General features: G+C 34.7%; 3 protein-coding genes across 6 annotated transcripts; 2 read left to right on the top strand and 1 right to left on the bottom strand.

The window, feature by feature from the left end:
• The first annotated feature begins 137 nt into the window (after nt 1-137).
• LOC136778193 (thioredoxin domain-containing protein 3-like) lies at nt 138-3,068 on the top strand. Of its 4 annotated transcripts, XM_066734817.1 has the most exons (11): nt 492-509; nt 669-783; nt 851-954; nt 1,031-1,102; nt 1,173-1,273; nt 1,342-1,445; nt 1,515-1,756; nt 1,820-1,995; nt 2,061-2,208; nt 2,282-2,481; nt 2,551-3,068. In XM_066734817.1, exons 1-11 carry the CDS (start codon nt 492-494, stop codon nt 2,780-2,782), a joined length of 1,512 nt encoding a protein of 503 aa, XP_066590914.1. In that variant the 3' UTR covers nt 2,783-3,068. The 4 variants fall into 4 exon arrangements, with proteins under 4 accessions (XP_066590913.1, XP_066590912.1, XP_066590911.1 ...); XM_066734816.1 differs by having other exon boundaries at nt 138-783; nt 1,515-1,995; XM_066734815.1 differs by having other exon boundaries at nt 138-783; nt 1,342-1,756.
• RpL18 (ribosomal protein L18) lies at nt 2,901-4,265 on the bottom strand. Its single transcript, XM_066734820.1, has 4 exons — nt 4,214-4,265; nt 3,987-4,073; nt 3,379-3,585; nt 2,901-3,297 (listed from the first exon to the last, which is right to left on the bottom strand). The coding sequence occupies exons 1-4, from the start codon at nt 4,214-4,216 to the stop codon at nt 3,028-3,030; spliced, it is 567 nt and encodes a 188-aa protein (XP_066590917.1). The 5' UTR covers nt 4,217-4,265; the 3' UTR covers nt 2,901-3,027.
• Nucleotides 4,266-5,157: 892 nt separating this feature from the next.
• Nucleotides 5,158-14,919, top strand: LOC136778191 (sphingosine kinase 1-like). Its single transcript, XM_066734813.1, has 7 exons — nt 5,158-6,486; nt 10,860-11,211; nt 11,891-12,253; nt 12,736-12,986; nt 13,288-13,386; nt 13,459-13,598; nt 13,792-14,919. The coding sequence occupies exons 1-7, from the start codon at nt 5,949-5,951 to the stop codon at nt 13,978-13,980; spliced, it is 1,932 nt and encodes a 643-aa protein (XP_066590910.1). The 5' UTR covers nt 5,158-5,948; the 3' UTR covers nt 13,981-14,919.
• Nucleotides 14,920-16,561: the final 1,642 nt, after the last annotated feature.

Below are 16,561 nucleotides of genomic sequence, written 5' to 3'. Positions count from 1 at the left end.
TTGTTTTCATTGAACAATTGAATCATTCTCACACTAGTTGTCTATTTGTCAATTGCTATGACTTAAATTATCACTAACTGCAACTCTTCAAAATATTATATCTAGTAAAAACACTTTAATTGCCTAATTATTATAATTAAAACCATAATTATTTGAATATATCACTTTTAAAAATAGAAAGATTTGAAGCTGTTCTTCGCCAATTGCCGGCAATTATTTGAATACAAATTCGTGTCACAGCATATTAAAGCTGGAATGCAACAACTCCTTGCGTGTCTTCGATGTCAGCGATGTCCCCATGCTTAAAATAAGTAATTTAGGTATAATGACTAAGTTTTTTCCCCTCAGTCGAGAGGTACAACGCTTTCATTGTGCCAGTAGCGAATAATCCATACTCACGAATTAACGACAGTATTAACATTTTTGTGAATCCTGGAAACAAACTGAAGTTTTTATTGTCAGCGCGTGTTAAATATTTTTATTTTTACAAAATGTTAAGGCGGAAAAGGGTAACTTGTGTATTAAGATTCACACACACATTAATATTCAATAATTTATTCACAAAATATTATCAGCTGGGATCGGTTGATTTATTTTTAATTCTTGAGTTTTCCATAAATTAATAAATGTTGGTATGTATAGTTGGGGTAAAATAATTTCGTTTTAAGGGAGGTGGTAAGGCACCGAAGAAGATGGCCAAAAAAGCGGTTCCCACTGCATTACAAGCTGATGTAACGAACGACGAAGAGTGGACAAAGATTTTAGAGAAGGAAGGTTTGATAGGTATAGAGAATCGAAACAAATAATTCTTCAAAGTAATCTCTTATAAATATCGTGATTTTTTTCAAAGTTGTCGACGTGTATTCAGAATGGAGCGGACCTTGTACAGGAATGGTTAGCATTTTGAAGAAGATTAAAATGGAATTAGGAGGAGATGTTTTAAGCTACGCTATTGTACGTGAGAGATATATTTTTCTTTATAATTATTTATTACCCACTTTCAACCTTCAAAGCTGGATATTCTTTTCAGGCTAAATGTGAAAACATTACAGACTTAAAGCGTTTTGAAGGGAAAAGCGAGCCTACTTGGATGTTCATTCGCGTAAAATCCGTATTAATTGACAACAGTGCTCGCATATTGCTTATTGACTTACATATATTTTTTTATGTAGAACACTCGAATGGTGAATCTAATCTTCGGTGCGAATTGTCCAAAACTCATAAATACTTTAACAAAGGAATTACAAAGATTGCAGAACGACGAACCTCATGAGTACATTGCAATTAATGTTTTGGAGATATTTTAAAATAAACATTTATTGAAATAATTTTTTTCTAAAGATTTTCTTTTCCGGTTTCTGAAATGAGTCCAAAGGAAGTGGAAAGATTGAGAATTTTAGAAGAAGCTAGAAAAGCTAAAGAGACGGCTAAAAGAATTCAAAAGGGTTTCATTTTTATTACTAGAAAACGGAAATATAATCGTGACAAATTATTAATGTACTTCTTTATTATAGAAACGGAAGCAAAAGAAAGATACGAATCTGAGATGAACCACCTGATTTCTTCATTGAGCAACGAAACTTGTCTTCTGATATATCCTTGGGTATTCAAGGATCAGGAGGGACATAGAAGGGACAAAAAATCAAGTCCTCCATATGTTGAGCTTGTTGAAGAGATTTTGTCAGGAAACTATATAATAGAGCAAGAAATTCGTAAACGATTGAACGACAGTATTTTGGAAAGATTACTCGATGAAGTAAAACACTTTATTAATCATAATTCCTTTATATTTAGGAATATTTATTTATCTAAATTGCAGTCTGATTGTGTATTTGATGATGAAAATAAGCGACTACTTTTTGATGGAAAATGTATGTTCATGAGACTAAAAATTAACGAAAAAAGGCCAGATGTAGATGTGCACGATTACCTGATTAAGTTATTATTTGAACAAGCAACTTTTCCTATTAGAGAAGAACCACTCGTCGAAGGATGGTCTGTAAATAGATATTGTGACTGTTATAAATTAAAAAATTAATATAAATATTAATTTAAAATAGCTTTGCCCAGCGGCACAAACCAGCGTTCTTATCATTAGAAGCAGAGGATAATCAAATTTATCCTATAGTTTGGATCCCTGTAAATCCAAGGAACAAAGCGATTATTTTTCGCACTACATTTGGTAGTTACATTAGCACAACATATCCGGTAAAGATACAAAAATCTGAATAAAAAATTATTAGATTTGTCTCTAAACTATACCTTAATGATTCTGCCTTAGTACGAAGATAAGAGTTCAAGAGTACCAATAATCTTATTCAAATATGACAGTACAAGGAAGAATGAGTTGAAAATAATATTGAAGTCGTTAGAGGACGAAGTAATTAATTTCGGAATTTTTGAATATGACAAACCGCCAGAAGCAAAACTTATAGCTTCGACTATAGAGGAATACGAGTCCAGTGCAGCTGAAAGAACAGGGTATGATGTAATATTTAGGTGAAATATTTTAAATTACAATTATTAAAGTGCTATCTTTTCATTTTATAGTTATGAAATATTTGTTTGTACTGTGAAGAAAGTTGGAAGCGAAGCGTTTTTAAGTTTTGCTGGAATTGGTCCTTCTCATGTTAGTGAAAATCCGGAGAAAGCATTTGAAGAGTCCAAATTGTACTTCCCAGATGCAATATCGGTAGAAGATACGCAATCAGATGATGAAGACAAAATACCTGATGGTTCTAGAATCGACGAAAATGAAGCTAATTCTAATTCTGTAATTTAAATATTTGCACCAGTCTTGTTACTTAAAATAAGACTAGTACTTTCAGAAAATTCTTGTTTTAGTGGTCAATTGTTAAACAGTGGGACCTTTACAGAGGAAAAAATAAAGACGAAGTACGAATTTTATAAAGCCAAAATTTATTTCCCATCAAGCTCATTACAAAGAATAGAAAATGTAAATTTACGAGATATACAATTATCTTATATGAGATTAATGGTTTGATAAATGATGGCCAGTACTGTGGTTTACTTTTTGTAGCCACAGCTACGCCTTCGGCCTCTAGCTCTTTCAAATTTGCGTCCCTTTGATCTTACTAATGGTTTAGTATGAGAGTGTGGAACACCAGGTGCTGGACCGAAGTGCTTCACAGCCTCGCGTGCTTTACGACGGCCTTGCATTAAAACAGTCTTCTTGCCGGTCGGTGAACGGAGGGCAAGTTGATCAAAGGTGATAATTTCACCACCAGCCTTTAAAATACGGCCTCTGGCTTTTTCTGTTACCCTCAAAGCACAGACCTGAAATTTGCCATAGAAAGAAAAAATGCTTCATAAGCTCACTAAGAAACAATTACATTTTTTTAAATTCTTTATAATTACCGTAAGCTTAGGAACTTCAAAAATCCTAGCATCATCAGTTACTGTTCCAACAACTACAGCAATACAATTTTCACGGCCTGGTTTCTTCATAAATCTAACCACACGTGCTAAAGAAATTGGTGGACGATTGATCTTGCTCATAAACAGACGCTTCAAAATGATTTTGTTAAATTTGGAGTTTGTACGTCTAGCCAAAAACCGGTACAGCTAAAAATAAAATTTGAGTTAGTTCATAAAATTTAAGACTGCACAAATTTCTAGTGCATGCTAATAAAAGTGTAACAGCTAGTATAATCATCTATATAACATAACCAATAGACGGAATAGGAAAGCTGTTGTTAATCTAGCGAATATTCAAAATTGAACCTGTCCACTGTAGGACAGACACAGAGTGCAATTCGCATAAACGGTATTAATTTACTTAGTGATTATTATAGATAGACAGTTGTTTTCATTAAAATTGATCATATCTTTATGCCCTAGCCTATAAGCATGTCAAAATATGTTCCAAATTTTGTACGTGGCATAATTCTTGGAAGTAAACACAAATTAAAGAATAACAGAAATTAATGCTCTACAAGAAAATAATTATGAAATAAATATTTTACCTTAACCAAGAGTCGTAAGTAGACATCCTGGGATTTCGGCTCCGTTCGCCGTACCTTTCTATCATGCTTATGATTAATGTCGATACCCTAGAAAAAGGAAATATTAATTGTTACAGTATCTATAGATCATCTAGCACTATATATCTATCGAATTTGAATGGATCATCACAAATGTCACTTTGTCAACACGATGATTTTAGATACAAAGAAATTTCACTGATCCTCACCATTTTGGTAAACCGGAAAAGAAACCGAAGTTATCGCGTGCATGGAACGACCACGAAAACCGGAAGTTACAGTTACAGATGTCGCTGGGAACATGAACATTTGGCGGTATATTTTTAAATCAACTACAAAATTCGAAATAGGTATCTACTGCTAAAATGGATGAAAACTGAAATATATTCTCATTATAATTTTACTCAAAGATTCAAAAAACTGGAATAATAATTTGTACAGTTTATAAGAGTCATCTTTATAAAGATTACAAATTTTTAAAGAAATAACAATTAATGGCATTACCATAAATTTCACAATTGCTAACAAAACATAAGCCTCTCACACACTCACACTCACATAAGTTGCATAATCCTTATACGATAGGCACTGTGCGCGAAACACAATGATAATGAAATTAAATAAGCGTTTATTGTGTATGTATACAAAAAGTACATTGGAAAACTTGCTAATAGCGCTGCTATCATTAATTTTTTGCAGTTTTTCGCTGTTTTATTATTCCGTATACATATAAAGTAACACATTCACACATTTCTATTATTGCATTTTATGCATGGTGCCTATTGCGCGATCTTTGCAAGTTAAATTGTCAATGATTATATGCCGTTTTATTACTAATTAATCCTGACTCGAAGAAAAGAAGAGTTGACTAATACCAATATACAAGGATATTTCAATCCTTCTTAAGAGTAGGTAATTAAAGAGAGGTAAAGATCGAAGTATCAGCATTTTTTGCAAGATGGCAGTTGCGGTTGCGAATTGAGTAGATAAAGAAGTTTCCTACAACTGGAGAAGAATGTTGTCGGAATGGAATGGAATGGAACGCTCCAACGGCTAAGTGGCAGTGAATACATACGTTGTGATGCGGTGGTATGCGTGCACTAGCGTGTGCACACATACAAGACAAGTCGTATCGCGTTGTATGTACTGGCAGCTGTACATTAGGTCATACCAGCAGCAGCACGATCAGTATAATTTGGTCTTCGGTACGGACAAGCATAACAAGACAAAGTGAAACGGTCTGTGATCAGTCGGCGACAGTTTATTGAAGAAGTGTGTGTGGAACGCTACGCGATCATTAACCAGAAATCGCCTTAGACAGGAATCGCTTGTCAAGTGGTTGCATCTCCCATTACTTGTAAACATTGCGAACACCTGACTGCGGGAATTCTGTGAAAACACTGTGGGTGGGATGGGACAGTTTGAAAGTACCAGTAGGATTTCAAGAGTTTTAAAATTTTTCAGGATTGAGTGAACTTGTGCTCCGTTTAATTACGAAACGCCAATGCTCTCTTTGCCCTGAAAAATAGCAGATGCACACACACAAACACACACACGCGTGCGCGTGAACACACAAACACACAAGTTCCGTATATACTTACGTAAATCCTCTTTGAATGAGATGAGTAGAAGCGTACGTTGACTACATAACTCAACAGCGTGGCTTATCCAATCGTGATCAACGTCTACGATTGATAAATGATTCTTCGGAAAACAAGAGCTTTGCAAAAATTAAGAAAATACACACGTGCTCCTATTATTCAATCGACAGCTGTGCACTTGAATTATTTGTCTTTCCATAAGGCCGAGCATCACTAATAGTATTATTTTTTAAACAAAAAACTTGGAATATTGTAACGGCTCGTTCGAATAAAAGAGAGAGGGAGAAAGTAAAGTTAGAGCGATCAGCTATTAAGATAGATTATATAGCTAAATGTGTAGATCATGGAGGATGATGGGCAGCTGCATTCGTCGAGCGCCGTCCTCGAGGAGACCTTTTACGTCACGTCCAAGAAGAACACTTATTACAAGGTCAAGCTAACCGAGAAAGGATTGAGTTTGCAGAAAGAGACCAATGGCTCGACGAAAACGGAAACCATCAGCCTTGGAGACATTATTGGCTGTAGATGCATGAGATCCAAGCGAAAACCCACCGGAAGCTGCGTGTGCGGTCCCGGGGCATCCAAATCGCAGCTAAAAGTGGTCGAGTCCACTAATCCGGAAGCTTTTCAGGCTAACGATGAGTTCGACACGTCGGCCTATCTTTACATTTACGCTTATACACTGAAGAAGATAAGGATGAAAGGTCACAGGAGACGGGAAAGGACGACAATCACTTTGAGATTTCGCAGCTTCGACAAATACGAGGACAATTTGAAAGAAGCCAGCCGATGGCGATTGGCCGTAAAGTGCCTGGTGAATCGAGTTCCTGTACCAAAAAATCTCATGAGCCCCAGTCATGGGAATCTTGAATCTTTGCTAGGTTAGCAGCTTTACTTAGATTATATGCTTTTTTCATGATGTTAGAGGGAAGCATTGGAAAAGCTTGAGTGTAAAACTCTCCTCCATTGTACTAAGTCCGCCATCCTCAATCAAATATTTAATTATGGCGATGCATTCCTTAGTGAGTGGAGGTGTGCCTACTAAACCACCCCAGCGGCATGCAAGCTCCATACATGCAAGTGTATGTTTACCTATTATACTATAGGCTGCACTTATACACATATCATTTCTATGGGTGATGGTAAATGAAGGAACATGGTGGACGTAAACATAGTTGAAGTGAAATAAAAAAGAAATATATAAACACGATAATTTTACATCGTTTCTACGCTTTCGTTTCCATGTATCTTGAACTACGTTTACGTCCGCACTTGATTGCTTCGTTTACTACCGCTCTATTGCTTCATCAGCGTCAGCTTTGAAAAAACAAAAACATATTATGCGCACGGTGAATTTGTTTGATCCATGTTCAAATCGATAAACTCTTATCTCTCTGGTATATTACTTGTGAACAAGTGTCTAAAGTCCGAGCTCAATAGACACGGTTTGATTGATTCTACATACAGTAGCTTTTAAGCGAATTATGTAATGTTCAAGAAATTTTAACTATCGCTTATCGGGCAATTTTCATGTAAGCGAAAAAATGTTTTGTACAATTTTCATTGGTGCTTCACACTCTGTATACCGTGAATATCGACTATCGAAGGTCACTTATCGATAAAACTTTTTTAAAGTTGAGTTTTAGCGGAGATTCCAACTCCCGGCATTAACGGTGTTTACGCTTCACGAATTTCAATTGTTGAGCTCTTCGAGTATCCAACAGATTGTGCGAAAAAACCGCATAGATACTCGTGGAAAAAAACTATAATACAGATTTACCAAGTGAAACAATGTGTTTTCGCTCCACTCGACTCACGAAGTCGATGTGAAAAAAGTCTGTGAGAAAGGAAAGAAAGCGAAGACAATAAAATTGCCAGATAAAGCAATCTGCGATGGTGATTAGATTTTCTAGCTTTGCTATCTCTCGAAGATACGAAGAATATCTTTATCACGTTTTCTGCTTGCAGCTGCTCGTGAAGTGAAGTCATTTTTGTTTTATTTCTAAAGATTATTCTAGGGGCCAAGGCTAATGTCTCGATTAAAATATAATATTCGCTCTTTAACGACATTAAACATAGTCAAGGAATAACTGCAGTTATGATAAATTTTACACTGTTCTATCACTTATCATAGAGTGTAAACGCACAGTTCTTTGGTGATCGTGTGGATTTGAAGGACTTTGTTGTGTCTCCATCGATCATAAATTTTACCAATCGCGTCAGCAAACGTATACAACATATACCTGGAAGATGGACAAGGCGATATGCTTGAAAAATAATAAATGACTTATAAGACGAGTTTGCGTAGGATTAGAGTTCGTGGAAGAAAAAGGTTTTTGTTGTTGTTTTTTGATTTCAATACGCGTCGGAGACACTTGCATATAATTGTATGGTAGCTCACACACGGTATTGACGCGCATCGTTGCATAATATGAGAGATATTATAATACGTACACATAACTTGTGATTTTGCACTACATTACTCGATTGCATAAACATTACAATATGTTGCAATGCTCTTTCACCACGTGGCGTAAAACTGTAAGAGGCTTACATATTATTAGACTGTACATTATATATACTACAAACTCGTCTATTTTTTCAATTAATTGCATGGTCGATCGAGAAAGCCTTATCAAAGTGGAACAAATAAAAGACAAGCACGTCTCAAAGATAATACTATAGATTCCTGTTGAAATATTAACGAATGTCGGAATTCGCTAACGTTTAACACGCTAGTTAGCATCGCTAAACGCTTTCTCGATCGAAATAGCCACTTGTATATTAACCGTAGAAAATTGCTTGAGGAATAATAGCTAAAAATTCTTTTTACTCTTCCTTTCTTTTTTTTGCCTGAGCAATCTTCCTTTATTTACAAATTACGTCAGCACTTTCAAGTATATATGCGCTAATATTGAAAAAGTTTGAATAGAATTATTAAAATTCGCGTCACAAAGCACACGTGGAATATCCTCGTATGAAAATTTTTCCATATTCCATTCAAGCTTTTTATTGCTTACCAAGAGTAGTTGGCTAATCGGAATGTGGCCAAGTCGATTAATTAAATTCGTTGTAAAGCTAAAGTGAGTCCGCTTTTTTCTTTCTTACCTTGGATCTTTTTGGAAAGAGGTCCGTTGAGATCTTATCGAAAGTTTCACAAGGTTTTTGGGAAAATCCCATTGACGTAGGTCGCTCGGTGTAAACATACACAAAGTATACTTATCTCTATCTGTTTCTCAAGTTGGTACAAGTTACTGGTAGTATTCAGCAGAGACAATGTTGAAACTATTGAGTGATTCTTATTAAAATATATTACTATTAATTTAACTCTTTTACTGCTCATTTATGAGACATAGCTGATGTGAACGCTGCTCGAGTTTCAGGCTCTAATCTATAAACGAAATTAACCCTTAACATCCCAAGCTTTACGTGTGAACATCGACCGGTAACTCCAATTTATTCTTGTCGTATCTTGACTTGTAAGATTTTAAATATCAGACTTCAAATGCTACAATTACGTGTGAATAATAATATTAAAGTCATTCGAAACAATAAGTACGCTATACACATCAGAAATGGCTGAATAAGTATACACTTGGAGTTAAATGTCACACATCGATGGTGATTCAAAGTCACATTCGGAGTGTTAAGGATTAATCAAGCTCGAATTTTGGTCTAACAATTACTTGAGATGGAGACTGAGATAAGCATATTATTGAGGGTTAAAGTAGGACAAGTTGATCTTGGCTAAGGCCCGTGTTAAGCTTAAGTTCTGTTTATAGATTTAGACCTTATATATAGTTTCGGTGTTTATGTATAGCCATGTTTTGTGAATCGGCTTGCTACTATACGATTCTGTTACAATTGTCGATTCTGGGATGAAGATGCAAATAATCTAACTTTTGAGATAACTTATTTTAATTACTAAAAAAAAATAATTAGCGAAGAATAAATCGAATGATAAAAGTATATATATATATATATACATGCGTTTGGGTCAGTGAAAAGGTTAAATTATCTGTTCTAAAAAAATTCAATAATATATATATATATGACTCGCTCAACAGTTGCTGTTGAATGCTAGCAATCTCACACTCTGTATAGTAAAGTGGTCAACGGACCCTATTGTAGTTAATATATAGTTTTTTGTTCGTTGGCTTCGCAGCAATAGAGAGGAAATTATGCAGGGCCTGGTGAGGTTTAACGATTGCACCACAGAGCCTTGAATAATTCCACCGATGAATCAATTTGGTATCCAAGTCCATTCGGCACCAAAGTCATTGGCTCCCACGACGTCTACGGCCACCGAGCACAAATATTTTCTTGCTCGCCTCGTGTCGGACGGATCAATTTGCCTTCATTGAGCACGACGAGCGAGAAGAAATTAGCGGCCAATTAAACTACGAATAACGCTGTGTCTATTCGTCGATAAATCTTAACCATTCGTTGACTTCTGGTTATATTTTCCATCACTCAGTTCTCACATTTAGCTGTACAGGGGTCATAGATGTTAAGTGATGTATATCTCCGTAACTATAAGACATAGTATGTCATTTTCCCACAGGACCTTTTCGAAACCTCTTATTATTTACATTCAGAAAGGTCTTAAACAAGATTGTTATATCTTTGGCAATTAAGGAGTTACGAACATAAATATTTTCTAATGTGCATGTGTTGGGGTTTTTCAAACCTTATATTTGCAATTTTGCTAATGAAAGCACCGTAGCATTCTCACTCTAATATTCCACATTTGTTCAAATGTTAATCCGACCGGTTTTTATTATCTATTTAAGCATATATAATTAACAATGAATCATTGTATTTTAGAATTTTAATTTATGATCGTGAATGTTTCATTGTGAACACGTGCGGACATTTAGGGGGTAATTGGAATTGACCATGAGTAAGAGTTTCGTAAGATACCAGCAAGCACAATGTCCAGTTTATAAATTACCAATGTTAACTCACCAATGGCAGAGCAATATCGACCCATTGATAAATCAGTTATTTATGTTTGATCGTACTCAAAGCCTTATCTTTAAAGATATTACTCGAAAGGTGAGACAAATAAGTTTTCCTATTTCAGCAAATAGCGAATCTGAAATATTTCTTTGAATAGAGAAAACCGTTATTATAAAGATAAAATTTGGAACAAGTTGAAAGATATAGTTTATGTGATTTTTGTAATGATCTTTACAATAAGACGATTAATATGGTATTCAACGGTGACTAATTAATATTTGCTTATTCGCAGCTTGTCCTGGGGAAAATCGGAAGTTGCTGGTGTTGCTGAATCCAAAGTCTGGTCCAGGGAGAGGAAGGGAATCGTTCCAGAGGAGAATACATCCAATACTATCAGAGGCTGAGACTCCATATGAAGTTCACATCACGAAATACCCCAACTATGCACGTGAATTCGTGTTGAATAAGGATATATATAATTGGAGTGGCCTGCTGATGGTTGGAGGTGACGGGATCGTCTTCGAAGTGGTCAATGGACTCATGCAGAGGCCCGATTGGGAGAAAGCTTTGGCAGAATTGCCTCTTGGAGTAATTCCTTGCGGCTCTGGCAATGGCCTTGCTAAATCCATCGCGCATGCTAAACAGTAAACCGCGTCTTTTCTCTTTTCTTTCGTGCTTTCCCCCTCTCCTTGACCTTGACAGTCCGTGGATTCCCATCCCAAGGTCACTGATCTAATACCGCAATAAAATATCCAACGAAAGGAAAACTGGACGATTCTGACACGAATAATACCAAGAATAAAACGCCTGCTTTTTCCTCGTTGATTTATTCACTGCCTGGTCGATACATCTCTCCTCGAAGTAACTTCATTTAATTATCTTAATTTGGCAATGACTCGAACAGCTAATCTCATTTTGTTCTTTTCGACGCTGCTATATATTCGTTTGGTATTCTCTATTGAAACTAATTGCTTGAAATATGTGTGTGTGAATAGATACTATTCAAATTGTAATTGTTAGTTTTATATATTTTGTTAAATTGTGTAGTCGCGCGATGATTGAAACCCTACCAGCAACAAACTTTTAAATTCATTTTTCCGTAAAATGGTTTATAAATAATTTTGTCATTTGTAATATTTCAATAATATTAGTGAGAGGTCTATGCAAATTTAGTACCGTTAAGTTGTTTTTGCTTATTATCTATTGTAATATGATTGTAGTATCTCGAGACCATACAGTGATTAATTTACATCTGAATATATAGTCCTTATGTTGCTTTATTAATCTTATACCTGTATAATACTGAATTAAATGAATTTTCAGGGAACCGTACGATTGCAATCCAATGCTGATCAGCGCGCTCTCGGTGGTGAAGTGTAAGAGGACGCCTATAGACCTTGTGAGAGTCGAAACGAGGAATGAAATCCTTTTCTCATTTCTATCTGTGGGCTGGGGCCTTTTGTCTGACATTGATATCGAAAGCGAACGATTACGCGCCATAGGGGGACAACGATTTACAGTCTGGAGCGTCGCACGACTCATCGGTCTCAGAACCTATAAGGGCAAGGTATCCTACTTGCCATGCAATAAAATTATTCCCAACGAGAATGATACCAAAATCTACAAAGAAACACCAGAAAATGGAAAAATCCCACATTCCAGAAGCTATGGTGATGAGCTTGATCGGTAAAAATAGTTCTTAATTATATATGTTTATACACTTTCACTTTCAATTTTTGTTTGAAAAAAATCCAGGCTTAAAAAAGCTCTTGCATAATTTATACGGTAATCTTTTATCTTAAAAAGATTCGAATGTCTTAATGAAAAATAAGCATTTGGAATAATTGTTTCTGCAATAAAAGCAAATTTTTCATTATTACAAAAGATTGCGGAGTCACCTGATAACTATGAGTAAGCTAGTACGCGTGCATTGGTCAATGCAAACACTTACAAATAATTTTGTTTACGATCAATTTCAAAGGTCGTCTATAGTTGAGGAAAGGTTAATGTATACTAATTGTAGTGGTAAAGAAGTAAAAAGACAAATGAGCTACTTATCCATCTTATACGCTTAATGATTGAGAATGTAAATTTAGATTATTCATAGAGAATGATAAGAACGTCGAGACAATGACGTATTTATGACATTTTTTTATCAATGTTGATAGGTATAGTGAGGTTCAAGGTTCAAAAAGTTTTTACGATTCTTTCGACAATGAGCGAAATGGCATGGTCTCTCGATTCAATTGCTGTGACAGCACGCAGATAATAACGGATGATCTTAGACTAGAAACAGAACCGGAAATCAGGCCAAGATTGGATAGCTTTTATTCCGCGACATCACGAAAATCTACTTATTTTAGCACTGGATCAATGTCCAGCTATCACAGCATGGAAGACGCCAGTACTACAGAAATAGGTAATTTGTCTCATTAAAATTCCTTCTGAATCGCTGCCAACGCTCTGGCACTCGTTCATATCATTCTTCCTTTCTTTCTCCACTTCACTTCGCACCTTGTTCATTCAGAGTAAAAAAAGGAATGCTAATTTCATTTAAATAACAAACTCTGTATTATTTTAAAAGCTGGTCATTTTTCTCATTAAAATTTGTATTGAATCATTCTTTGCTTTACTTTTCACGTAACTTTATATATTATTTGTGTGAAATATGAAACATTTGATGATTTCATTGAAATCTCACATAGTGTATTGTATTAAAGGTGGTGATTGCATAACGAACAGTCGAGTCATGTACGGACCATCATCGAATCTTCCTGCGTTAACAGCACAATTGCCAAGTTCCTGGACGCAAATTCAAGGTAAAAAAAATATTTTAGTCAGCATAAAGGATTACATTTTGTATCGAGTGCTTACTGCCTGACGATTCACAGGTGAATTTGTAATGGTACACGCTGCATACCAATCTCATTTGGGACAGGATTATTTCTTTGCGCCGCATGCCAAGCTTGCAGATGGAATAATTTGGCTCCTAATCGTCAAAGCTGGTATAACAAGAGCCAGTTTACTTCAGGTATTATAATGAGCTCATATAGCTATCTTTGTCGATTATACTATATTGTTTGTGAGTCGATGCACTAAATTTGTAGGCTGTAAAATTTATTAATTTAAAATCTATAATGAAGAATGTTTTTAACGTGTTTTCTTAAAGAGCAATAAGATGTTATTTTTGTAGCATAAACATTTATATTTCATTTGCTTTTCAGTTCCTTCTAGGCTTAAGTACTGGAACCCACTTGAATTGTCCTGGAGTTGACATGATCCCTGTTAAAGCATTCCGTATAGAGCCAGAAGAAAATGAAACCGGTCATCTGACTGTGGATGGTGAAGAAGTAGATTATGGACCGCTTCAAGCGGAAATATTTGGTTCCCTGGCTTCCGTGATGACTTCGTAACGATTAGTATATAAAATAGAAAAAATACGAACAGGGAAGTTATAAAGAATTATACTACCTTAAAAGTATTCAAATAACGATCAGTTTTAAAGGCTTATCCTACATTCTTTAAGAATGAATTCTATAAACAATCAAATAGACATCAATTTAAGCAATTTTATCGGTAAATGTTTATATTAAATAAGACAGATTATTCAGCATTTTGCAGCTAATGCTTTTAGATAATATATTAGAGTCATATCTAATTATTTATATATGGATATTTCTAAGTAGAATTACACGTATTATGCTATAGTTATTCCACTGAATTATCATTATTATATACTAGTACATTCTTATCATATGATTTCATAATCAAATACTATATTAATTTCTTTAAAATAGTGCTGAGACTCTTATTATTAACTTATACTCTTTCACGGTATAATCTACCAGACAATATTTTCATTGAGTTATGGTAATATGCCAATTTTTTAGTATGTATAATTTATATATGATATAATTATAAGCATTAGTCCATTATTCTTAACTTACATGGCTAGTGATTAATAGAATTGTGATTGTTTTTTCATAATTGTATATAAGTAAGAAGAAAATAAGAAAATTACAATTTCTATCAAATGTATTATTTGTAGCATAGCTATTGTTAACTCGGTGCCAAGAAATTAATAATTAAAAGATCATATACATGATAAATAGGGTTTAGGATAATTGTTGCGTTTACAGGATAAAAATTTTATGTAATTGTTTTCTTGTTAATTCTGCCTTTATAAATAGTATGTATAAGTATTTGGAACTTCTCTTTTACGAATATGTTGCGCTGATATATATATATATATATATATATATATATATATATATATATTTATAAAACAAAATTTTTGTAAGATTTATGCTTTATATTAGTAAACCATAATAAAATAAATACATTTTTGTAACAAAATTTAGAAAGTTTTTCTACTATTATCTTATCTGTTATTAAATTGTTTCATACAGGGTTTTTCTCTAACTCCGGTATATAGGAGATTCGTGTTGGGGTCGGTGAAACGTTCGCAAATGCAATGCTGGAAACCTAAGAAATTGAAGCCAAAATAGCAGATTCCATGTTTGGAGACTCGAAATGAAGATACTCTGAATAAAAACTACATAAGTTATGTGATAATTTATCATTTTTACGTAAAATTATTGTCTATTTAGAATGATCACCTCTTATTTGGTTTCGAATCCTTAGGTTTCCAGCCTTGCATTTGTGAACGTTTCATCGACTCTGATTCCCTGATTACTACTGACACCGGCCCTTGGTATGTAATGTAAGAAGTGTTTACTAGCTAATCATAGCAGAAAGAGGTGTAAAATGGAGAAATGTCAAAAATAATGGGGTTAAGGAACAAAAATGTAAATACATGAAGTGACGTTAGAAAAATATTAAACTAAGGAAACGTAAGAAAATAATTAGAGTTTAATATTGTAGTTAATTATGTTTTTTGATATAATAAAAGCACTTTTTAATCATTATTAATTCTCAATTATTTGTTTTAGATTAATTCAATCATAATAAGGGTCTTATTAAATTGGACAATTAATAAGACAACGAAAGGATGCACAGTGTGTCACAAAATACATTGATTAAAGCAATCGAAGAAGATCAGGTAATAGCGAAGCTCAAACAAATAATGGATTTTTACCTGTGGACATGCTTGACCATACTAAATTCCAGTGTACTTATAAACAAATTGATTAGACGCCGAAGTAATTTATAAATAAAAAATTAAGGGATTAATGCAGCGCAAAGGTATTAAGGTATGAAACATTGATTGCCATTAAAGTTTGAATAAATATTAATAACGGCCGTATTCATACCCCAGTAGCAAGATTGGTCGAGATGACGTCACTATGACCAGAAATCCAGTCATTTTTACGTCATTTGAGCCAATTTTGCTACCGGGGTAGTCGGTCATGGTCGGTCCTTAACGGGATCCCTCACGCGTGCTTTACCGACAGTACAAGTCAATAAACATTTCGTTTAATAAAAGTCAAATGCGAACCAAATTGCAAAAACGGGCTTCTTTATGACAAGGTGCCAATTCTAACGAGTCAATCCAGCTTAAAAAAACTCAAATCGGATGAAGAATAACGCTGTACCACTGTCCCGCGTTCTTGAAGTGGAAATAACCAAAAGTAACCTCTCTTCAAGAACGTGGCACAATGGTACAGGGTTATTTTTCAACTAATTTGAGTGTTTTTAAGTTCGTTTGACTCGTTAGGACTGGCACATTGTCCTACAAAGGCACGATTGTTCAATTTGCCTCGCATTTGAATTTTATTAAACGAATTGTTTATTGACTTGTACTGTCGGTGAAGCTCGCGTGAGGGATCCCGTTAACGGGATCCCTCACGCCTACTTTATCGACAGTTCAAGTCAATAAACAATTCGTTTAATAAAAGTCAAATGCGAAGCAAATTGAACAATCGGGCGTTTGCTGGACAATGTGCCAGTCCTAACGAGTCAAACGAACTTAAAAACACTCAAATTAGTTGAAAATAACGCTGTACCATTGTGCTGCTTTCTTGAAGAGAGGTT

This window comes from Prorops nasuta, unplaced genomic scaffold, assembly GCF_024137725.1.
Source record: "Prorops nasuta isolate Cenicafe-Biocafe unplaced genomic scaffold, Cenicafe_Pnas_1.2 PNAS00013, whole genome shotgun sequence".
In the NCBI taxonomy this organism is placed as follows: Eukaryota; Metazoa; Arthropoda; class Insecta; order Hymenoptera; family Bethylidae; genus Prorops; species Prorops nasuta.
The sequence above is the reverse complement of the archived record's forward strand: the minus strand, read 5'-3'. Positions and strand labels throughout refer to the sequence as shown.

Bases quoted from the DNA above. Each gene is read 5' to 3' on its own strand.
- LOC136778193 (XM_066734814.1), top strand. From the start codon at position 693: ATGGCCAAAAAAGCGGTTCCCACTGCATTACAAGCTGATGTAACGAAC. The intron at 1,103-1,172 runs GTAAAATCCGTA...TTTTTTATGTAG, and splicing joins CTACTTGGATGTTCATTCGC to AACACTCGAATGGTGAATCT. The intron at 1,274-1,341 runs GTACATTGCAAT...TTTTTTCTAAAG, and splicing joins CAGAACGACGAACCTCATGA to ATTTTCTTTTCCGGTTTCTG.
- RpL18 (XM_066734820.1), bottom strand. The intron at 3,586-3,986 runs GTAAAATATTTA...TTTTATTTTTAG, and splicing joins ACTTACGACTCTTGGTTAAG to CTGTACCGGTTTTTGGCTAG. The intron at 3,298-3,378 runs GTAATTATAAAG...GGCAAATTTCAG, and splicing joins TTGAAGTTCCTAAGCTTACG to GTCTGTGCTTTGAGGGTAAC.
- LOC136778191 (XM_066734813.1), top strand. From the start codon at position 5,949: ATGGAGGATGATGGGCAGCTGCATTCGTCGAGCGCCGTCCTCGAGGAG. The intron at 6,487-10,859 runs GTTAGCAGCTTT...GCTTATTCGCAG, and splicing joins GAATCTTGAATCTTTGCTAG to CTTGTCCTGGGGAAAATCGG. The intron at 11,212-11,890 runs GTAAACCGCGTC...ATGAATTTTCAG, and splicing joins TCCATCGCGCATGCTAAACA to GGAACCGTACGATTGCAATC.